Below are 24,817 nucleotides of genomic sequence, written 5' to 3' on the forward strand. Positions count from 1 at the left end.
CCCAAGTAGTGAGAGTGGGGGTGGACCCACATCCTGGGGAGGACTAATGCCATCAAATAGAGGGAACTGTATCCCTCGAGAGAAAGGGTGGCTCCCAGGGCATTGGGGCAGTTGAGTAAGTTAGGACCTGAACACTATTCCATCTATCTCTGGAAGTGGCTCCTCAGGAAACGGAGGTTGGCTATCACTGAGGACACCAAGGTGGAAGGCAAAATGGACGTTAAATGTGTGGAACCAAAGTAAATGGGGGGTAAGAGAGGAGTTTCTTGAGAGTACACAAGGATGGATATAAAACATGTAATATTACACTATAACATATAGGAGATGGCAGACTGATAATGTAAACCATAATGTAAAACATAGGATAACTAAAAATGTAAAGAACTGTGTATCCTAAAGTATGCACCACAATGTAAGCACAGATGTCACCTTGTTAGAAAGCTAATGTCTCAGACTCTGTACATCACTTTAAGTAAATATGATATGAATAGGGCGTAAGAGTATCACTGTGGAAGGGAAAAGGTTTTCTGGTGGATGTGTGGGAGTGCTGTATATTATATATATACATTGCTGTGGTCTAGGACTCCTGTGAAGAAAAGCTGAATAATTGGGGGGGGGGGAAGAAAAAGATAGGATGTGGAATTTTTTCAAGTCAACATTCTTTATCTAAGTTCTTTATCTAACTTTATCCAAGTTCTTTATCTATCCTTTAAGCTCATCGCTATATGCCATTCCCTAGTAAGGGACCATGAAATTATATTGGGCTTCAAATTTCGGGGAGTTCTGGATCACAGAGTGTTTCAACAATGGCAATGGAGGGATACTGGTATGGGGTACCAATGACAGGTGATATATGGCTGACAGGGAGCTGTACAGAACATATGTCCAGGGTGCATGGTAATGTTTGGATATACTCATAGTGGCAACAATTAAAAACCACAGTAGGGGGTACTGGGTTCCTGGCCAGTGGTGCTCTGTCGTGGTCCCTAGGGGAGCAGCGACAGTCTCCCAGGTACAGTGGCGGGGACCGGGAGGGAGTGAGGGTTCAACAGTGAGCCCCTGATGCTAATGACTATGCTTGTGAGCTGATAAACCTAAAATAAGAACAAGGCCTAGAACAACTTTGTGCCTGGGAATTTCCTCCTGTCAGCCTTCATGTTACTCAAATGTGGCCAGTCTCGAAGCCAAACTCAGCATGTAAATGCAATGCCTTCCCCCCAGCATGGGACATGACACCCGGGGATGAGCCTCTCTGGCAACGAGGGACCACTATCAACTACCAACTGATGATGCAACTGGAAAATGACCTTATACGGAAGGTTCAATGCGGATCAGCAGAATATCCATGTCTACATAAAATAACATGACTTTAAAATGCTGTTTGACCTAAAGTAAGGGGAAATGGAAAGGAGAAATGAGTTTATATGGCTACGAGTTTCTAAAAAAGAGTCTGGAGGCTGGCAGAAGGTTTGCCCTCATGCACAACTGAGCAGAGTCAGAGAGACAGATAAAGCAGATACAACCCCCAGATATTGGTTCCTTTGAGGGCTAAAGAGACCCACGGGAGTTATGGTCATGGCCGATGGGGTTAACTACCAGGGCAGATGGCCCCTCTTTGGAAATGGTGTTTATGTGTGATGAATCTGGACTCAGATGGGATCTCCCTTCATAAGACTTTCATGCCAATGTGCTGGAGGTGCAGTTAATGTTGGGGTTTAAGATATATTTAGGGGATTTGAATCTCTGGACTGACAATGTGATAGCCAGATCCTGAGCCTCAACAGACTCCAGCACCTACAATCTGATTTATTGGACTTACCACACTCAGCTAAGATGGAGTTGAAGAAGGACAACCACCACACCATGGAGCCTAGAGTGATTACAACTGAAAATGGGAGGATTGCATCCAGCATCCAGGTGGAATCTGACCCTCCTCTTGACATAGAGGTGCAATGGACACAACCAATCCAATGTCCACATAGAAGAGGTGGCATTGGAATGGGAAAAGTGGACATAGTGGACGAAGGGTATGAGGAAAGGCAGGAAGAGATGAGAGGTGGAAGCGTCTTTGGGACATGGAGCTGCCCTGGATGGTACTTCAGAGGCAATCACCGGACATTGTAAATCCTCACAGGGCCCACTGGATGGAATGGAGGAGAGTATGGGCTATGATGTGAACCAATGTATATGAGGTGCAGAGGTGCCCAAAGATGTACTTACCAAATCCAATGGATGTGTCATGATGATGGGAACGAATGTTGTTGAGGGGGGGAGAGTGGGGGTGGGGGGATGGGGTTGGATCGGACCTCAGATATATATTTTTAATGTAATATTATTACAAAGTCAATAAAAAATAAAAAAATTTAAAAAAATGAATAAAAAAAGTAAAATAAAAATAAAATAAAATAAAATGTGGTATATACATACAATGGATTACTACTCAGCTGTAAGAACAAATACACTACAAACACACGTGATAACATGGATCAATCTTGAGAACCTTATGCTGAGTGAAGCAACCCAGGCATTGAAGGACAAATACTACATGACCTCAATGATATGAAATAAGCAAACTGCCTCAGAGAGCTAGAGGCTGGAAGATAGGCTTACTGGAATTCGGGGGGTGGAGGAAGGATATGAGCTGATATCTGCAGGGGTGGAATCTGTGATGAGCTGGCGGTAAGTATGAGCACAAAGAAGAGATAAAATGGGGCAAGGGGTTGCCTTTGGGTGGGGCTTTGCGGGTTTGAGGGTGCTGGGGATGGGTGAATGGGTAATATTGCCCAAAAAATTGGGGGGAGGGAGGGGCAACATACGAATATAGAAGAGTGTCAGGTGTTGGTTGAGAGTAAAATGCTGAGAAAACCGTATCAAAATATAATTAGGAGGGTTACCTGTTTAGGATGCTCGGAGGGGATGGTCTGACGTGGGATGGACTCCTGGGGAATGTCTGAATGCTCATTTTGCCAGGGTGGGTTGTACCATTAGGTAGATACCCAAGTAGTGAGAGTTGGGGTGGACCCACATCCTGGGGAGGACTAATGCCATCAAAAAAGAGGGAACTGTATCTCTCAAGAGAAAGGGTGGCTCCCAGGGCATTAGGGCAGTTGAGCAAGTCAGACCCTGAACACTGTTGCAAGTATCTCTGGACGTGGCTCCTCGGGAAATGGAAATTGGCTGTCGCTGTGGGTCCCAAGGGGAGGGGAAAATGGATGTTGAATGGATGGAACCAAGGTAAATGTGGGGGTAAGAGAGGAGTTTCGTGAGAGTGCACAAGGATGGATATAAAACATGTAATATTACACCCAAAACATATAGGGGATGACAGACTAATAATGTAAACCATAATGTAAAACATAAGATAACTAAAAATTTAGAAAACTGTATATCCTAAAGTGTGGACCACAATGTAAGCACAGATGTCACCTTGTTTGAAAGCTATTGTCTCAGTGTCTGTACATCAGTTTCAGTAAATATGATATGAATAAGTTAAAAGATTATCGCTGTGGAAGGGAAAAGTTTTTATGGTGGATGTATGGGAGTACTGTATATTGTATATATGAATTAATGTGATCTAAGGCTCTTGTGAAGAGAAGCTCAATAATTAGGAAAAAAGAAAAGAAAAAGGATGTAGAATTTTTCCAAATCAATATGTATTCTATATCTAACTTTAAACTTATCGCTATTTTCCATTTTACTAGTAAGGGAACCTGACATTATATTGGGCTTTGCTTTTCAGGAAGTTTTGGATCACAGAGTGGTTCAACAATGGCAGCAGAGGAATACTGGTATGGGATGTTATTGACAGGCGATATATGGTTGACAGGGAGTTATACAGGGCATATGTCCAGGGTGCATGGTAATGTTTGGATATACTCATAGTAGAAACAATTAAAAACAGCTGGGGGGGTACTGGGTTAGTGGCCGGGGGGGGGGGGGGAGGGCTCTGTCATGGTCCCTAGGGAAGCAGTGGCAGTCCCCCAGGTGCAACGGTAAGGACCAGGAAGGGATTACGGTCCAACAGTGAGCCCCTGATTACTAATGACTATGCTTGTGAGCCTATACACCTGAAATAAGAAAATAAGAACAAGGCCTAGAGCAGCACTGTGCCTGGGAGTTTCCTCCTGACAGCCTTCATGTTACTCAAATGTGGCCAGTCTCGAAGCCAAACTCAGCATGTAAATGCAATGCATTCCCCCCAGCGTGGGACATGACACCCGGGGTGAGCCTCCCTGGCACCAAGGGACCACTACCAAGTACCAGCTGATGATGCAACTAGAAAATGACCTTGAATTAAAGGTTCAGTGCAGACCAGCAGAATATCCCTGTCTACATATAATAACAGGAGTTTAAAATGCTGTTTCACCTAAATTAAGGGGGAAATAGAAAGGAGAAATGAGTTTATATGGCTATGAGTCTCTAAAAAAGAGTCTGGAGGCTGTCAGAAGGATTGTCCTTATGCACACCTGAGCAGAGTCTCAGAGACAGATAAAGTAGATACAACCCCAAGTACTGGTCCTTTTGAGGGCTAAAGAGACCCACATGTTCTATGGCCATGGCAGATGGGGTTCACTGCCATGCCAGTTGACCCTTCTTTGGAGCTGGTGTTTCTGCATGATGGAGCTGGACTCAGATGGGATCTCTTTTCACAAGACTTTCATGCTACTTTACTGGAATTGTAGTTGGTGCTGGGGTTTAAGATATATATAGGGGATTTGAATCTCTGGACTGACAATATGATAGCCAGGCCCTGACCTCAACAGACTTCAGCTCCTACACTCTGATTTATTGGACTTACCCCACTCAGCTAACATGGAGTTGAAGAATGTCAACCACCACACCATGGAGCCTAGAGTGCCTACAACTGAAAGCAGGAGGATTGAATCCAGCATCCATGTGGAATCTAAGCCCCCTCTTGACATAGATGTGGAATGGACACAACCAATCCAAGGTCCACAGGAAGGAGGAATACAGTAAGGATTAGAGTGGACTTAATGATATTCTATTCATGAACTATTGTGGTTAATAATCAATAAAATGTGGCATTGGTGTGGAAAAAGTGGCCATGGTGGTTGCTGGGTGCAGGGAAGGGGAGGAAGAGAAGAGATGAGGCATCTCGGGACTTGGAGTTTTCCTGGGTGGTGCCCCAGGGACAATTGCCAGATGTTGTATGTCCTCCTGTGGCCCCCTGGATGGAACAAGGGAAAGTATGGGCTATGGTGTGGAACACGGGACATGGGGTGCAGCGATGCCCGGAGATGTACTCACCAGATGCAATGGATGTGACATGATGATGGTGGAGAGTGTTTTGGGGGGGGAGTGGTGGGGTGGGGGTGGTGGGGGCGAATGGGGACCTCATAATTTTTTTAATGTAATATCTTTTTTAAAAAATGAATAAATTGAGTAGAACTTGTGGAAAAAAAAAAAAGATTGACTCTCAGAATATGAAATCAAACATAGGATTCCCTGCAAGACTACAGATCTGTAGAGTAACTGTGACCCATGTTTCTCTCCCAATTTCTCCTTATTGTAATGAAAATTTTTATCCTTTGTCCTTTTGTGTATTAGAAGTAGATGAATTGTTTTGTAAGTTTCAGGGGTCTGTAGCACACAGAATTTTGCACCCCAAAACTGTATTTCTTTAAACTGATGTTGATATGATTTGGTACTTGCATTGTAACTGATTTAAGGTTTTGTTTTAAATATTGTAATGTCTTCTTCAAATTTAGAGAGTGGTGTGTAAGAGTTTGATATTATTGATGAATTCCAATAAGAAATATTGGATTATGTTTGTAAACTGGTCTTTTCTGCTGGATATAGTAGATTATATTTGATTCAGAGATTTACTTGATTAAGCAATCAAGTAAACCACTTGTGTCAGTAGGGCATTGAGTCCTGACTCCTTGGTGGGGGGGACTCCCAGATAAAAGACATGGCAAAGGACAGAGTTGAGGTTTTTGATGTTGGAGTTTAATGCTGCAGCCCTAAGTTGCAGACCCAGGAAGGAAGCACACAGGAAAAAACAGCACACCCTGGAAAGAGAGGAACCCTGAACCCAGAGAGAAGAAAGAGCTCAGAAGGGAGGAATGCTCATTGACCTCAGCCATCTTGTTCCAACATGTGAAAATAAACTGGTGAGGGAAGTAACTTATGCTTTATGGCCTGGTATCTGTAAGTGCCTATCCCAAATAAGTACTCTTTATAAAAACCAACCAGTTTATGGTATTTTGCATCAGCACCCCCTCTGGCTGACTAATAGACTTAGGATTGATATCTTGATATTTTGTCTTCCAACTCTGGAAGACAGAAAGTCTTTCCATTTGTTTAGGTCTTCATTGATTTCTCTTAACATTTTTAAAATACTTTTCTGTACTTCTTTGGTTAAATTGATTCGTACGTGTTTGAGTCTTTTGTTGTTATTGCAAATAGAATTTTTCCATGTTTTCTTCCTCAAGCTCAGAAACATTATTGATTTTTCCAAATTGATCTCTGTCTTGCCACTTTACTGAACTCATTTAATAGCTCAATTCCAAACTGAACTCCTACTGAACAACCAGAAAGGGAAAAAGGGCAGAAAGCCCTAAACTAACAAGAAAAACTGCACCCAGAATAAATACTCTAGTACGCCAGATGCAAATACACCAACAAAAAAATTACGATCCATACCAAGAAACAGGAACCTGTGGCCCAGTTAAAGGAACAGAATAAGCCACCAGATGACATAAAGGAGTTGAGAGTACAAATCATAGGTGTTCAAGCAAATCTCCTAAATAAACTCAATGAGAAGGCTAAAGAGATTAAGGATTTTAAGAAGACACTGGATGAGGACAAAGAAGAATTTGAAAGCATACATAGAAAAATAGATTATGGGAATGAAACGTGCAATAAATGAAATTTTAAAAACCATTAAAATCATATAATAGCAGATTTGAGGAAACAGAAGAAAGGATTGGTGAACTTGAATAAATGGCCTCTGAAATTGAACATACAAAAGGGCAGATGAGGAAAAGAATGGAAAAAATTGAACAAGGCCTCAGGGAACTAAAGGACAGTAAAAGGCATGCAAACATACATGTCATGGGTGTCCCAGAAGGAGAAGAACTGAAAAGTGGCAGAAGGTATATTTGAAGAAATAATGGTAGAAATTTCCCAACCCTATTGAAGGACCTAGATATCCATGTCCAAGAAGCAAAATGTACTCCCATCCAAAAAATCCAAATAGGCCAACTCTGAGACACATACTCATACTCATCAGAATGTCAAATGCCAAAGACAAAGAGAGAATTCTAGGATCAGCAAGAGCAAAGCAATACATAATATTTAAGGCATTCTGTCTAAGAATGTGTGCTGATTTCTTGTCAGAAACCATGGAGGCAAGAAGATAGTGGTCTGATATATTTAAGATACTATAAGAGAAAATCTTCCAGCCAAGAATCTTACGTCCAGCAAGACTATCTTTCAAAAATGAGGGTGAGATTAGAATATTCACAGATAAACAAAATCTGAGAAAATTTCTAAGCAAAGGTGAGACTTTCAGAAAATACTAAAGGGTGTGCTAGAGCCTGAAAAGAAAAGACAGGAGAGAGAGGCCTGGAAGAGAGTCTAGAAATGAAGATTATATCAATAAAAGTAAATTTGTCAAGAGTGGTGAAAGGAAAATATGACAGAAAAACCTCAAGTAGTCAGGAATAGGCTTAACCAATGATGTAAAGCACTTGTATTCAGAAAACTGCAACTCAATGTTAAAAGAAATTTTAAAAGTGCCTAAATAATTGGAAGACTATTCCATGCTCATGGATTGAAAAACTAAATATATTAAGATATCAGTTCTACTCAAATTGATATACAGATTCTATGCAATCCTGATAAAAATTCCACCAGCATTAAAAAAAAAATTGAAAATACAATCATCAAATTTATTTTGAAGAGTAAGGGGTCCTGAGTAGCCAGAGGCATCATAAAAAGGAAAAGCAAATCCTCATCTCCAGACTTTAAATCATATTACCTAGCTTTTGTGGTAAAAACAGTATGTGGACAGTCACAAGACCAATGGAACCAAATTTATGGTTCAGAAACAGACGGTCACAAGTATGTTGAAGTGGTTTTTGACTAGCCTGTCAAATCCACACAGCTTGGGCAGAACAGTCCATTCAACAAATGGTCCTAAAAGAATTGTATATCCATAGCCAAAAGAAGGAAAAGAGATGCCTATTTCACACCTTACCCCAAAATTAATTCAAAATGGATTAAACACCTAAAAAATAAAAGCAAGAACCATAAAACTTCTAGAAGAAATTGTAGGAAAATATCTTCAAGCCCTGGTGGTAGGTGGATTCTTAAAGGAGATAAGAGGAGAACTTAGATGAACTGCTGATGTTTAATGTATGTAGAACTTTTAGTTAGCTTTACTGTAAAAGTGTGGAAATATATAGAGTGAATGGTAACACATAGAGATGAACTAGTTTATACATGGGGATGTGGCTAAAAATGGTAGCCTAGGGATGTAAATGCCAGTTGACAGAATGCTAGAGAATAATCTAGGAACTGAACAGCACAGTAAACCAAGAGGTTTATGTCCTTCGTGGTACAGAAGCAAGAATGTCCTTTGTGAGTTAGAGCAAATGTACATCATTAATGCAGGGTGTTGTGAATGTGGAGAAGCATGGGAAAAATACAGCTGGAGTGACCTATTGGCTGTGGTTACCAGTAATAATATAATATTCTTGCAACTATGTCAAAGATTTACTGTGTTGATAGTGAGGCAGTATGGAAAATGTGAGCCAAATGTACACTGTGGACATTGTAACAATCAGATGATGTTATTTTATCTGTAACAAATATTCCACCACAGTGTAGTTTGTTGATGGAGTTGTGTTGTTTGGAAATTTTCTACCTGTCCATGTTTGTTTTATAAGTTCACTTATTTCATAAGAAAATAAAAATAAAAAATAATAGTAGGGTAGTTTGGGGGAAAACACACTAAATGTAAGGTAAGGACTATGGTAAATAGTACAATTTTGACAATAATCTTTCATAATTTGTAACAAACATCTCATGACATGCAAGGTGGAGGGTTGATGTATGGGACCCCTGTATGATGTTATGCATGTTTGCTTTGTTCACAACTTTTACTATATACTTAATTGTTCATGTATGTTCATATATAAGTGATATAAAAATAATAATAGGATTGGTTAGAGGAAAATACTTTGGTTAGTAGTAATATTTTGGCAGTGCTCTTTAATCATTAGTTAAACAGGTTTAACAATGATGCAAGTTATTGGTGTTTGGGTGAGTTATGAGAGTCCTGTATGATGTTATATATGTTTGTTTTGTAAGTTCACAACTATTACTATACAATTATAATTCATGTATTTTTTCTATGAGTGATATACTTCAATAAATTCAATTTTTAAAATTATATTCAGTAAAGACTGGATATCTTTCTAATTTGGGTTTGGGTTCCAAACATAGATTTGAAGAGATTTTTCCATCTTTCTGGGACCTTCTCTGTAGCTTGGATTTATATTGCTAACATTTCTAATTATACAAGTCCCATGTTGAAAACTGAGTGTGCATATGTAGATAATCCATTGGTTGTTCATGTTCATCTATTCCTGAAGGTATTGTCAAAGAGGGAACTATTCCTGAATTTGCTTTCCCAAGATAGAGACACTGTACCTAAAGGTTGCACCATTTTAGGTGTGAGGTGGGCAGGCCATTTCTGGGGGATCTAATGGTAATTCAGATTAATTTCCATCCCCCTGATTTGGGGGTAGAGGAGATATAGGAGCCTGGCAGCCTCAAATCTTAAGGTATTTGAAATAATGATAGTATCTAAAACATCATCAGTGAGGTTAGATTCAGTGAGGGTTTTTATTTTTTCACCCATTTGTTCAGCTATTTAACTACTGCTCTAGTTCAGAGGATTGATTTACTCCTTAGCTGATTGGGGTGGTGAGCCCTCACCACTTTTGGCTTTTTTATGTTGGGGACCCAAGACATGACTAATTGACAGTACACTGTGTCCAAAACATTCTCTGTGAAGGTTGTCATTGTGTGCTAACTCCAAAAAACATTGAATATAAGGGATTGCATCCCATATGTTTAACCTTCTACAGATCAGATCCAGTTGCAAACAGTGTTATACTCTATGGCCCCTTGTGCTCATCATTTCTGTTCACCTTCTAATGCATATTGAGGCTAAATTCCTTATAAACATGGATAATTCCCTTTTTTTATCATAGTTTCATACCCAAATTGTCACCAATCCAATGCTTAATAATGCAACCTAGTGGGTTGCTCTTTCTCTCAACTTAGAATTCTAGTTTTTTCTCATTTCAGTTGTTTGCCTAAACAGATATCAAGAAAGCAAAGCCTACGCAACCAATCTCAGCAACACCTCCTTATGCCTTTCATATTCCAAACCCAAATACCAAGCATGACAAACTGTAACTTAGAGCTTCATCAGGGGCTTCTGTGCTGCTGAGAAAAAGGTCAGTACAACTTTCATACATAATGCACACAGAGGAGAACCTGCTTTCCTTAATAGTCTGCCACTTTAGAAATCCTAGATGCCTAGGGCAAGAGACTTCTGTTCCAACACTTGGAGTAATGTACTCCTATGGCCATAGAGCCAGAGACCATAAATGTCTTACCTCAGGATCCAGGACTTTCCTGAGCAGCAGCATCCTCACAAGAACACCCATCTCATCTGGGTCACCAAATTGAAGATAACCAGAATGTTCCACAGGCTCATTGTGGAGTATGGCAGAATATAGAGACAAACTAAAGTATGAAAGAAGGAAAAGTGGAGTCATTGGCTTGTTGCAGACAAGGATCTAACCAATCTCAAACCTGCCTTCATTGTGTGGAATTTTCTTACAGCTTTTATATGGGCTGTTTTGGAAAACAGAAAGTTATTCATTGAGTTGAGCTCTCTGGGAATGGGCTGGGGAGTTTCTCTAGTTTCTACTCTAGTTAACATCAAGAAATAATAGGCTTGGTGTTTCTAATTCTCATTAATAAAGAGTGAGAGTCCAGAGCACACTAATGCTCGTGAGAGAACCAAAGTTAGTACAAAACCAAGAATAATCATAAGTGAGAAATTCCAGTCTGCTTTCTCTGATGGTGAAGACCTAATTCTGATGTGATTTTAGTCAGGCATTCCTATATTTTGGAATCAGGGATGAATTAAAAGTCTCTGAACATCATGGGATACTTTATAAATACAATTCATGGATTTTCATATTCTTATGTGTACAATGAAAATAATCATCCTTATTAACCAGAGAAGACAAGATTGGGCTATGTTTACTACCAGGTTAAGGGTTTGGCATTCGTGACAGGTGGACCAGAAAATTTTAGTCAAGACTTGAATCTTAGGGCTTCTTTCTCCATTCTCAGGTTTGCTCACCTTCTCTTTCTCTAGTGAGTGAAAATCCAGAGGAAGGTAGGTGCCAGCTGAGGTACTGAAAATGCAATCACAGGTGAGTATGAAATTCTTCAACTGAAATTGCACTTCTCTTGCCAGGAGTTGGGAAGTACTCCAATTGGTGTTGATATTCCTAATGATTTCAGGAGCTATCCAAGTATCTGAACTTAAATTAAGTTGATTCAGGACTCTTGAAAAATCATGGCAAGGTAGGGACTGGTCAATAAATAATCTCTTTCCAGCTATTACAAGAGTTGGTTCCAGCTTCCAGAAAGACTGTGTATTCCCTGAAAAGATGACAGTTGTTTTCTTTTTTCACACCCAAACCATGGCCTCATTGGACAATGATTTAATGAATCATGTTAGTGCCTGAGATTGGCCTAGATATATAGTGAATAGAAGTGATAGAGATGAGTAAGAACAGAAGTTTATAATCAGAAGGGAGTCTAATTTTTCACTTGGTACATTGAGTCAAACCAATGTTACTGGTACTGGGGTGTATGGGTGAGCATATTTGCCAGAAGCACATGAGAAGGTTAGTAAATTAAAAGAATGATGAGTCATTTATTTTACCCAATTTTAATTTTAATATTTTGATGGAATGTATTTGCTCAATTTGAAATACTTTTTAAAGAGAAAACTAAAATCCCCCCTAACACAGTTGTTCAAATTTCCCAACTTCAGTTTTCTAAGTGATATTTATTCAAATTTCATGAATGGGTGCAATGTATAGGAAGTATTTTTTTCTTCATTGTTCTTTTGAATTCAGGAGCTGTATAATAGCTATAATGTGTGTAGGAGAACATTTGAAGATTTGTAGGAACAAGAAGTAATGAACAGGATTATTTTAATATTTAACAGATTAGATGAAGATTCAAGAGAAAGAAAACTGATAATTGTAGGCCCCGGAAAAATTTGAGATTGAGATGTATCCTACAACAGGAATTCTCATTATAAGGCCACATACCAGTACTATTAACTCAGGAGTCCCTGGCTTGTGACCATGGACCAGCTATACTTACATATTGTAATGAATACATGGAATATGCAGAGTTGAGGGAAGGAGACCTTACTGATCCTGAGTTCTGTATAAAACCTATTCAGTTTGCAGAATTCTGGTTATTTCTTCAATGTTCCTTGCCATGGATATGAAAAACAGATCTATGAATTGAGTTTACATGGAAAGTAATTCAGACATTACATGATTGTATTTGTCAAAATGCATTCCATATTTTTAAATGATTTTATAAATGAGAGAAAAATGAGTTCATCTATAGAGAGGAATAATCTAACCATACTCATTTTTTTTAATGATGTACATGATTATTGCTTGCCTTACAATAAATCTGTAAATTTACTTAAAACTGGTGGGAAAGATTGATTTAGTTATGAATGCTTGAGTGAAATCATTATAATCAACAGCAAGAAAACATAATTACAGGTTTACTGGGAAATTCCCAGGTGTATATCAAGCCCCATGTCATGTGATTTTCTTTTGCAAAGAGGTGTTATTTAGTCAGAATATATTTGATTCTATAAGTCGGACTGAAAGGCCAAATTCAGTTCAGGATTGATCTTTTTTTTTTTTTTTTTTTTTGGAACCTTAAACATATTTTGAGTTTTAAATACACAGTCTCTGCTTCAGTGCTGTTATTTTGAACATCACATTCAGGACATTGATAAGAATAGCCCTGTGTGAACCCAAAATTCTCTCGTGTTTTAGGAATTAGTGACCTTCCAAGATGTGGTTGTACATTTCACCCAGGAAGAGTGGGATATGTTAGACACATCACAGAGAAAGCTGTTCAGAGAAGTGATGTGGGAAAATATCAATCACCTGTTCTCAGTCGGTGAGAGTCTCAAAATTTTTCTACCATCTATATCTGTCTCTACCATCTGTCTATATATTTTTCATACATCATTTTCCATTTATTCAAATATCTAGATCAGGTTCTTCACTTTGTTGTATAGGCTGTATTTTTCTCATATATATTATATTTTATAACTTTAATACTTTTTATTTTTTATAAAACATACAACTGCTTAAATGAAATTTCTTTCCTTATTTTATTCAAAAATCAATTATATTGATACATATTAATGAAGCATAAATCCATCCAAAGTGTGCAGTTATCCCACATAATCCCATATTTGTACATTCACCACTTCATGCTTAGAGCAGTGTCGTTATACCAAAATAATAACAAACAAGCAAAACTCATCACTTCTTGACCTCTCTATAATTCCCCTACTGTATGTAGCTGCTATTTTGTTTCCTTCTCTGTAGTACATTTTTATTTATATTTAGTAAACATCTTATTATGCAGTATCACCCATATTTATGTTTTGCATGATTTTAACTATCTTATAATATTTCATTTTTCATTTGTACTTTGTTTAACCCAATAGAATTTAATCTTGACTACAATTTATTGCATTTCTTGAATCTCCATTTCCAACGCTCAGGGGTATGCTGAGAACTTAATGAATACGTTTTGAATAGATAAATAATTGAATGTGGTGAAATAATTATTCTGCTCCAAGGGCTATGCTGAGGCTTCAGAACACCATAGGAAGAACATTGCATATATCATTTTCCACATAGAATTTAAATCATTCTGGTGTGTGTTTATTGGATCATTTCTGAACATAATCACTATGGAAACAGATTTCTCCCCATTTAGAATATAAAGAATTGTGAGTCTTTCTTTGCTGCATGTGTAGCAACAATCAGTGGTTCTCATTGAACTGGGCAAAAGGTGAAGAGTTCCATCTTTCTGTTGATTTCTGATTTCAAGCTATTTCTGCATTGCTGACCTTCAATGCTTATCTCATTCTTTGGTAACCAGCCATGTACATCATGATCATGCTGTGTTACTATCACAATTCAAAGTCTAGGTAATTTTATTTCACACAAACAGGATCTCAAGTCTGCAAATCTTATGCACTTTCTCAGTTGGAACAAGTGTGCGCAGAAGGAAAAGGATTTCCTCAAAACCAGAGTCCAGGTGAGCTCTAAGAACCTGTGCATAAGAAGAGGGGTCTCATGGTATATTGAGAATGGGCTTTAATATATTGACTTCAGGATTCCTTGAGTGAGTTATGATTTCTGAAATGTGGCTAAGGATATTTTGGAAATTTTATTCACATGTGTTTATTCCATTCACTTCTCAAGGCTATTCAAGTGTCATTGACTTGGGATAGGAATATTCATTTGCTAATGTAATTAAACTTTCACAAAACCTTGTCTTGTTCCTATTTTTGAAAAAATTCCCTTCTATTTTTACTTCCCTTAATCTCAGCTTCTTTTCTCATATTCCATGCCTGAAAATCTTTTCTGATTGTAATATCCTATAGTGTTTTCTTCTGCCTAGAGTATTCATTAATTTGATACTCTTTCCCAGATAATTGTGAATGTTGGAAACATACTGTGAGGAGTAATTGGAATGTTACAAAATCCTTCCCCTAATGCGACTCTAACAATTTATTCTCTTTTTATTACTATAGGGAGAAAAGGTGCCTTTAAAACATGGGAAATGATAGAAAAGATATCCAACCATCCTATCTGTATGAAAGACACTTCAAAAACCATATTGGTAAGCTTCATTGTGTGAACCCTATTATTCCAAATAGATAATCAAGGATGTAATAAATTAGGGATTCAGTAAAATTATGAAATTATAATTAATTTTGGGAATAATGGCTAATTCAGCAAAAATCTGTGATATTTACATTTATTGAAAAATTAACCTGAACACAAAACTAACCAGAGTTTATATAAAAAATTAATTTTTTCATAAACAGTTTTCACATTTATAATCTTGGAGACATCATGAAACTCAAAATTGATGAGATAGTTCTGTAGTTAGATTGATATAATAGAGTAAATCTGTATGGAGTAGAATAATGTTTCTATGAAACTAAATGGAAAATAGTTTAATTGGAGACTATCACTAGTGGGTTAGTGTAGATTTCATATGAACAGAAATGAAGTGATTGATGTATATAGACAAATGTTTTACAATCTGTAATCTATTTCCCCACTCCAGAGATCTCATACACAAAAGAATTCCTTCAGAAGTAATTCTTTGCAAGAAGATTCCTCTCACACATCCATAGTGACTGAACATGCATTAATTCCCATGACAAAGAAACCCTATTTCAGAAAGCCTCTTCCAACAGTCTTTAGTGGCTATTTTTCTTTTAATCAATATAAGCATATTCACTCTAAAAGTAAAACGTATGAATGTCAACAAAGTGCTAAAACCTGTATGCACCCCTCTAACCCCCAACAATACAAGGGAAATCACACTGGAGAAAAACCCCATGAATGTCACCTGTGTGGGAAAGCATTCAGTCGAAATTCTTCTCTTAAACAACATGAGTTTACTCACACTGGAGAGAAACCCTATGAATGTCATTTATGTGGGAAAGCTTTCAGTCAACAGTCTAGACTTAAAGTTCATGAGAGAACTCACACTGGAGAGAAACCCCATGAATGTCACCTATGTGGGAAAGCATTCACTCGAAAATCTTTTCTTAAACAACATGAGTTTACTCACACTGGAGAGAAACCCTATGAATGTCACCTATGTGGGAAAGCATTCAGTCGAAATTATTCTCTTAAACAACATGAATTTACTCACACTGGAGAGAAACCCTATGAATGTCATTTATGTGGGAAAGCTTTCAGTCGACATTCTAGACTGAAAGTTCATGAGAGAACTCACCCTGGAGAGAAACCCCATGAATGTCACCTACGTGAGAAAGCATGCTGTCAAAATTCTTCTCTTAAGCAACATGAGATTACTCACACTGGAGAAAAACCCTATGAATGTCATTTATGTGGGAAAGCTCTCAGTCGAAATTCTTTTCTTAAACAGCATGAGTCTACTCACACTAGAGAGAAACCCCATGAATGTCATCTATGTGGGAAAGCATTCAGTCGAAATTCTTCTCTTAAACAGCATGAGCTTACTCACACTGGAGAGAAACCCCATGAATGTCACCTATGTGGGAAAGCATTCAGCCAAAACTCTTCTCTTAAACAACATAAGATTACTCACACTGGAGAGAAACCCTATGAATGTCATTTATGTGGGAAAACTTTCAGTCGATATTCTGGACTTAAAGTTCATGGGAGAACTCACACTGGAGAGAAACCCCATGAATGCCATCTTTGTGGGAAAGCCTTCATTCAGTCCTCTGTCCTTAAAATACATAAGAGAACTCACACTGGAGAGAAACCCTATGAATGCCATGATTGCGGGAAAGCCTACATTCATTCCTCTTCCCTTAAAATACATGAGAGAATTCACACTGGAGAGAAACCCTATGAATGCCTTCATTGTGGGAAAGCCTTCATTCATTCCTCTTCCCTTAAAATACATGAGAGAACTCACACTGGAGAGAAACCATATGAATGCTATCTTTGTGGGAAAGCCTTCATTCATTGCTCTGCCCTTAAAACACATGAGAGAACTCACACTGGAGAGAAACCTTATGAATGCCATCTTTGTGGGAAAGCCTTCATTCAATCCTCTGCCCTTAAAACACATGAGAGAACTCACACTGGAGAGAAGCCATATGAATGCCATCTTTGTGGGAAAGCCTTCATTCACTCCTACACCCTTAAAATACATGAGAGAACTCACACTGGAGTGCAACCCTATGAATGTCATTTATGTGGGAAAGCTTTCAGTCGATATTCTAGTCTTAAAGTTCATGGGAAAGCTCACACTGGAGAGAAACCCCATTAATGTCACCTTTGTGGGAAAGCATTCAGTCGATATTCTTATCTTAACATGAGAGAATTCACACTGGAGAGAAACCATATGAATGCTATCTTTGAGGGACAGCCATCAGTTGATCCCCTGCCCTCAAAAAAACTGAGAGAACTCACACTGGAGAGAAAGCACATTAATGTCACCTAATTGAGAAAGCCTCCCATCAATATTCTAATTTTAGATGATATGAGAGTTCTCACATTGGACAGACACCCTATATATGCCATCTGTGTGGAAAACACTTCTTTCATTGTTCTTCCCTTAAATGACCTGAGAGAACTCACATTGTTGAGAAAACCCAGGAATATCATCTAACTCAGAAAAGCTTCATTGACTTATCTTCCCTAAAATAACATAAGAGGAACCACACTGGTATGTAACACCATGCATGCTATCATCTTGTCAAAGCCTGTGTTGTTTGCTCTTCCACTTAACAACATGAGAGAACTCGCACTGGAGAGAAACCCCATCACTGGTAGTTCAATCCTCCAGCTGAATTCATGCTGAGAGAATTCATGCTGGACATAAATCATAATATTTTGTACATGGGAAATACTAATTTTTCTAACCTTAGACAAACTCAAGATTATTCAACTCAAGGACATTCCTATAAGTGTCAACAATTTGAGAAAGCCTTCAGTCAATATTCTGACCTTAAGTGAATTGAAATAACTCACAAGGTAAAGCTCTTGGATATGAAAAGTACTTCAGCCATAGGTTTAACTTTTAAACATACCAGAGAACTCACTTAGTGAAGAAACACTATGTAGTCAGTTTGAAAGTTCCTGTAGCCAACTGCAGTAATTCATATATCTAAGGACATTCATACAGGAGATAATCCATATGCATACTGCAGCAGTTTGATATCCTTAAGAATTCCAAGAATAGATACTGGATTATGTTTGTAATCTGGTCTGTACCTGGTCATGATTAAGTTATGACTAGGACTTTGATTCTGCCAAGTCATTAGGGTGTTGGGTCCCCACCCCTTGGTGGGTGGGAACTCAGAGATAAAAGGTATGGCAAAGGACAGAGTTGAGTGTTTTGATGTTGGACTTTTGATGTTGTAGTTTGATGCTGAAGTCTCATCCTTGAGCCCAGGGAAGTAAGCACACAGAGGAAAGAGAAACAAGCCCCTGGAAGAAAGGAAACATGAACCAAAAAAGAAGCAAGACCCTAGAAGGGAAGAACTCATGAAGGCTGAACCCTTGCAGCCATTGGCAGGCATATTGCTACAACACAAAAATAGTCTTTGGTGAGGGAAGTAACTTATGCTTTATGGCCTGGTATCTGTAAGCTTCTACCCCAAAAAAATACCCTTTATAAAAACCAACTTCTGGTATTGCATCAGCACCCCTTTGGCTGACTAATACACAATTTGGTACTCAGGAGTAGGGAAGCGGATTTGCAATTACCAGAATGCTGGAATAATTTTATAAATGGGTAAGGGGTATTTTTTGGAGGAATTGTGAGATGCCTGGATGAGAAGACCTACAGTGCTTTAAAGAGATTTTTCACTACAATATGGATGATAAAGAGACTTTTTATAGTGCAATAGAAGTAAATGATGAAACTGTTATTGGAAACTGGAAGAAAGGAGATCCACATCTTAAGTTGCAGAGAACTTAGCAAGATTAACTCCTGATGTTTTATTGATGGCAGACTTTGAAAATGGTGAAACTGGGCATTTAGCTGAAGAACTTTCCAATGGAAACCCAGAGAATGCAGCTTGGCTTATCCTTGCAGCTTATAGCAAAATGCTAGATGAGAGAGATGTACTGAGGACTCAACTGTCAGGCACAAAGAAAACAGAAACTGATTCTGGAAATTCCGAGCCTCTAGAAATCAAATTCCCAGATGAGAGTGACCCATTGGAGGACTTAGTTAAACTTGGAACTAGTAAACCAAGATTGAAGATGCAGTTATCTAGATAATACTTATGGAAAGTCTTACTACCTGATGGCTTGGACCCTTGCTTCCTGCATGCTAAACCAACAAGGCTTTAAGATAGTTGTAAGAACAAAACCTTTGTCAGCCTGGAATAAAAATGACATGGAAAAGAGAGATTGAAGGAAAAACAGCTTTATGAGGAAAACCATGGCACCTGAGATCTGGAATTAAGACATTACTTTGGTCCAAGAGAGGAATCCCACCCATGTGTACTGAGAGGGTAAGTTTCCCCCAGAAGTTGAAGAGTGTGCATGTTCCCACCCAATGTTCTGGGGGAGTTTTTCTGCCCCAGGGTACAGAGAGGGTGGAGCACATTCCCCAAGGATTATGGTGGTTAAGGTCAGCACCCCACAGTTCTGAGAGGGGTGGACCTGTCCCCCAAAGGTTTGGGAAGGCCAGGTGATCAATTCATTGCTCTGACAGGGTTGAGCCTATATTCCAAAGGCTAGGAGATTGCTGTCTTCACATCACTGTACTAGGGGGGTTAAGACTAACCCAAAGATTAAGGTATGGCAATCACCCCAACACTCTTGGAGGAAGAGGTCTGGAGCTTGGTTGACATCCAGATAGTTGATGAGTGTGGAACCAAGAAAATGGCCATTGGGCAATCTGGTGGAAATGGTGGGTCCCCATAAGGCACCAAGGAGAAGAAACCATCATCTTAAGAATGACTCTCTCTCTAAAAAAGAGTCTGGAGGTTGTCAGAAGGAATGCCCTTATGCACAACTGAGCAGAGTGTGAGAGACAGATAAAGTAGATACAACCCCAGGTATTGGTTCTTTTGAGGAATAAAGAGACCCACGGGTTCTATGGTCATGGCAGATGGGGTTCACTGCCATGGCAGATGGCTCTTCTTTGGAGCTGGTGTTTCTGCATGATGGAATTGGACTCAGAGGGGATCTCTTTTCACAAGACTTGCATGCTACTTTATTGGAATTGTAGTTGGTGCTGGGGTTTTAGATATATTTAGGGGATTTGAATCTCTGGACTGATAATATGACACTCAGGCCCAGAGCTTCAACAGACTTCAGCTCCTACACTTTGATTTATTGGACTTACCCCACTCAGCTAACATCGAGTTGAAGAAGGTCAACCACCACACCATGGAGCCTAGAGTGTCTACAACTGAAAGCAGGAGTGCATCCAGTATCCATGTGGAATCTAAGCCCCCACTTGACATAGATGTGCAATGGACACAACCAATCCAATGTCCACAGAGAAAATGTGGAATGGGTGTGGGAAGGGTAGCCATGGTGGCTGCTGGGTTTGGGGAATGGGAGGAAGAGATGAGATGTGGAGGCGTTTTCGGGATGAGGAGATGTCCTGGGTGGTGCTTCACAGACAATTACGGGACATTGTAGATCCCCCCAGGGCCCACTGCATGGAACGTGGGAGAGTGTGGGCTATGATGTGGACCATTGACTATGGGGTGCAGTGATTCTCAGAGATGTACTTTCCAGGTGCAATGGATGTGTCATGATGATGGGAGAGAGTGTTGCTGTGGGGGGAGTGGGGGGTGGGGGGGTGGGGTTGAATGGGACCTCATATTTTTTTAATGTAATTTTTAAAAATAAATAAATAATTAAAAAAAAAAGAATGACTCTCCGACTGAAATCAAATGGAGGATGCCCTGCAGGTTTCCTGAACTGTAGAGGACCCATGACTCATGTTTCCCTCCCAACTTCTCCTTATTGTAATGAAAATATTTATCCTTTGTCCATTTGTGAAATGGAAACAGATAAATTGTTTTGTGCATTTCAGAGGTCTATAGCAAACAGGAATTTGCCCCAAGAGAAACTGTATTTCTTTAAATTGATTGAGATATGAATTAGTACTTCCATTGTTACTGATTTAAGGTTTTTTTTCAAATATTGTAATGCCTTTTTGGAATTCAGAGGGTGGAGTGTAGCAGTTTGATATGGTTGTGAATTCCAAAAAGAAATATTGGATTATGTTTGTAATCTGGCCTGTACCTGTGTGTGATTAAGTTACGATTAGGGTTTTTTTGGTCCATGTCATTAGGGCATTGAATCCCTATCCCTTGGTGGGTGGGGACTTACAGATAAAAGGCATGCCAAAGGACAGGGTTGAGGGTTTTTGATGTTGTAGTTTGATGCTGAAGTCTTAAGCTGGAGCCCCAGAAAGTAAGCACATAGAGGAAAGAGAAGCAAGCCCCAGGAAAAAAGGAAACTTGAACCAAGAAAGAAGCAAGACCCTGGAAGGGAGGAACTCAGGGAGTCTGAAACCTCACAACATTTGGCAGCCATCTTGCTTCAACATGTGAAAATAGACTTTGGTGAGGGAAGTAATCTATGCTTTATGGCCTGGTATCTATCAGCTCCTACCCCAAATAAATACCCTTACAAAAACCAACCAATTACTGTTATATTGCATCAGCACACCTTTGACTGACTAATACACATGTCATCTAAGTAGCAAAACCCTTACTAGGTATTCCCCATCAGAAAATTCATAAGGTAAATATAATGTAATTAGAGAGTCCTCATCTAACACTCCAACTCGTAAGCTCAATAGGGAAATCATATGTAAGGGTTTCTATAGTTGCACTCAGTGTAGCATGCCTTAATTATCATTTAATTATTTAAATAAAATATAGGAACTCTGCAAGAGTGAAATTCCATGTCTATAAACTGTGCACTATAGTTCAGTCAAACAAAAGCCCTGGTGTGCTAATGGAAACAAATCATGAAATAAGACTTTATTAGGAAGATCAAATTACTTTCAGGGGTTTCCATTAAATTGATGGTGGAGAATGTCTTCAATGAAAAATTGGAAATCATTTATTCAGAGATTGGTGTGGTTGTATACATCAGTAATTATGTTTCTGTGAGGGTTATTTTCTGATGGATTTCAATAAATGGATATCTGAGGGCTGATTTTATGGATCTCAGTGATGGAAATATAGGTTTGAGGATGGAGAAAGTGAGAAGTCTGTGATTTTGGTGTCTTCTAAGGTAAATGAATTCATTTATCTGGTTGCCTCTCTTGGGTCAGTGATTAAATATCTGAAGAGTAGGAACAGATAAGGTCACTCTGTTCCTGGACTTAGAGAAAACAATAGTTCACCTAAGTGACTAGAATATTTATCAGTTGTGAGATGCATGCACACTCCAGTACACTGGGCCAAGAGAGGTCCAGATCATTCACTGTCCCTTGCTAATTTCTCAGGAGGGATTATCAGTCAAAATGCACTACCATAATCACCTTGTTAATAAATAGCTAAAATTCCCAAACCAGCGTATCTGAGAAGCAATACCATTACACTGGTTGACATTTGGAAATCCTGTCTTTGACATTACTTATTTAAAAATTAATATCTAGAGCATGCAAATGTGAAAACTTACACCTAATTTTACAAATACATTTAAAAGACTGCTGATATATTATGCTTAATTTTTAAAGAAATTTCGGACTACAGAGGAATTCAACTATGGCAGGAGAGAAACAGGGGTATGGGGTGTTACTGATATGGAAAACATGATTGGGAGGGAGTTCTCCAAGGCATGTTTTTAGGGTATATAAAAATGTTCATATATTCATTGGTTATTTTCATAGTGGTTACAGCTACAAATGACAACTGAGGTAGTGCTGAGTTCCCAGACAGGGGAGCTCTATCACATCCCCCAAAGAAACAGCAACAATTCCCCAAGTGCAAGGTCAAAGACCAGTGAAGAAGGATGGTCCAATGATGAGACCTTGATACTGAGAACTATGCTTATGAGCCTGTGTGCCTGAAATTTGAACTAGGCATAGAGCTGTAGGGTTCCTAAGAGTTACCTCCTGAGAGCCTCCATGTTGCTCAATTGTGGCCACTCTCTAAGCCAAACTCAGCATGTAAATGCATTTCCTTACCCCCAGCATGGGACATGAGCCTCCCTGGTGCCTAGAGATTGCTACCAATTACTAGCTGGAAATGCATCTAGAAAAAGACCTTGAGTAAAAGGGGAAATGGTAAAGACAAATGAGTTTATATGGATAAAAGTTTTCAGAAAAGAAGAGATCATTAGAAGGGTCATTCTTACACATGCCTCAGCAGGATCATAGAGAAAGCCAAAGTAGATACAACCCCACATACTGCTCCTGAGAGCTATGGAGATATAGGTTCTATGGTCATAGCTGATCACTTGAGTTCATTGCCTTGGCAGTGGACTCTTGGAATTTGTGTTCATGAGTGTGATGGGGATGGACTCAGATGTCACCTTTCTACAAATGCCCCTTCTGTCACTTTTACTGAACCTGTGGTTGGCACTGGGGTTGGTGTATACTCAGGAGATTTGAATCTCTGGACCATCCATGTGCCATTTGGGCCCTGAGCCTCAGCAGTGTTGCAACTCCTCTCCAGTTCATTGGACTTACCCAGGTCATCTAACAGGGAAGTGAAGATTGTTAACCACCACACCAGCGAACCAAGAAAGTCTACAACTGCAAGCAAGAGAATTGCATCAGTTAACCCCATGGGATCTAAGTCCCCTGTTGATTTAGAGGTGGAGTGGACATCATCATTACAAGGTCCATATGATGGAAGAATAAAATATGGATTAGAGTGGACTTACTGGTTTCCACTATAGAATTATGATTATCAGTGGAAGAAATTGTAGCATTGATGTGGAGAAACTGGCCATGGTAGCTGCTGAGGGCAGGCAGAGGGAAGAAGAGATGTGATATGTGGGCATTTTGGGACTTGGAGTTGTCCTAAATGATATTACAGGGACAGATGCAGGACATTATATATCCAGTCATAACCAACTGAATGGATTCAGGGAGAATATAACTTACGATGTCAACCTATAATGCATATGGTGCAGCAGTGCTCCAAAATGTATTCACCAAATGCAATGAATGTGCCACAATGATGAAAGAGGTTGTTGATGTGAGAGGAGTGGTGTGAGGTGGGGTGTTGTGTATATGGGAACCTCATATTTTTAAGGTAACATTTTTTGATCTATGTATTTTTTAAAATGAGGCAATTAAATTTAAAAAATTTAAATGCAATTATAATTGATAATGAAAAAGTGAAAAAAAATTAAAAATTTAAGAAATAAGACTGCTGAATGTTTTCCTACTAAAATTGGAGCCACTATAGGTATTTCTGTTCTCTACCATTTCACCTTATCTTTTATGTAATACTGACAGAATGGTCTACTCTGTAGATGCCCCCCCAAAAAAAAGTTTTCTCTCACCATTTCCATTTATATTTAGATTTAATTCCAGATGGATTAAGCTTGTCTGATCCATTAGTGAACAAGCACTCAGCCACGGGTGTCACTAGGATGCCAATGCAGGGAGGATAAGGCCTTTATTAATGCATCTGGATTATTGGTAAGGGTGTCTCAGCACCCACTTATGCATGTGTGTCACACCCTAGGGGACATGACAAGCATTGTCCTAAATTTAATCCCTTATTAATTTTAAATATGTAAATAAATGTATAAATATATAAAATAATAAAGTTTATAAATTTACCAATTTATATTTGATGATACCCTGTCATTGGGTAATGCCTAAGTGTTCTGATTACACATGAGCCAGCATGAAATGGACTTTTCTGGGCTCAGGAATTCTAAATTCTCTTGGTACCCCATTTCCAACAAGGCTGAAGAGCACACAGCATTGCCTTTTGAAGTTG

At 38.9% G+C, this 24,817-nt stretch overlaps 1 protein-coding gene across 8 annotated transcripts in view; it reads left to right on the plus strand.

The window, feature by feature from the left end:
• The window catches only part of LOC101416425 (zinc finger protein 709-like), a 158,331-nt gene extending 137,567 nt beyond the window's left edge, over positions 1 to 20,764 (plus strand). For 2 of the 8 annotated variants that reach the window (XM_071209966.1, XM_071209968.1), the window contains 5 exons: positions 11,432 to 11,489; positions 13,158 to 13,284; positions 14,356 to 14,442; positions 14,942 to 15,030; positions 15,484 to 19,280. In XM_071209966.1, the coding sequence (XP_071066067.1) occupies positions 11,478 to 11,489; positions 13,158 to 13,284; positions 14,356 to 14,442; positions 14,942 to 15,030; positions 15,484 to 17,193 (2,025 nt within the window). In that variant the 5' untranslated portion in view covers positions 11,432 to 11,477 and the 3' untranslated portion in view covers positions 17,194 to 19,280. Of the gene's footprint in view, positions 1 to 10,344; positions 10,497 to 11,406; positions 11,490 to 11,533; positions 11,644 to 13,157; positions 13,285 to 14,355; positions 14,443 to 14,941; positions 15,031 to 15,483 lie in introns of all 8 variants that reach the window. The other 6 variants (XM_071209965.1, XM_071209964.1, XM_071209967.1 and 3 more) reach the window with 6 other exon arrangements.
• Positions 20,765 to 24,817: the final 4,053 nt, after the last annotated feature.

The sequence above is a fragment of the Dasypus novemcinctus genome, chromosome 19 (assembly GCF_030445035.2).
Source record: "Dasypus novemcinctus isolate mDasNov1 chromosome 19, mDasNov1.1.hap2, whole genome shotgun sequence".
Taxonomy (NCBI): Eukaryota; Metazoa; Chordata; class Mammalia; order Cingulata; family Dasypodidae; genus Dasypus; species Dasypus novemcinctus.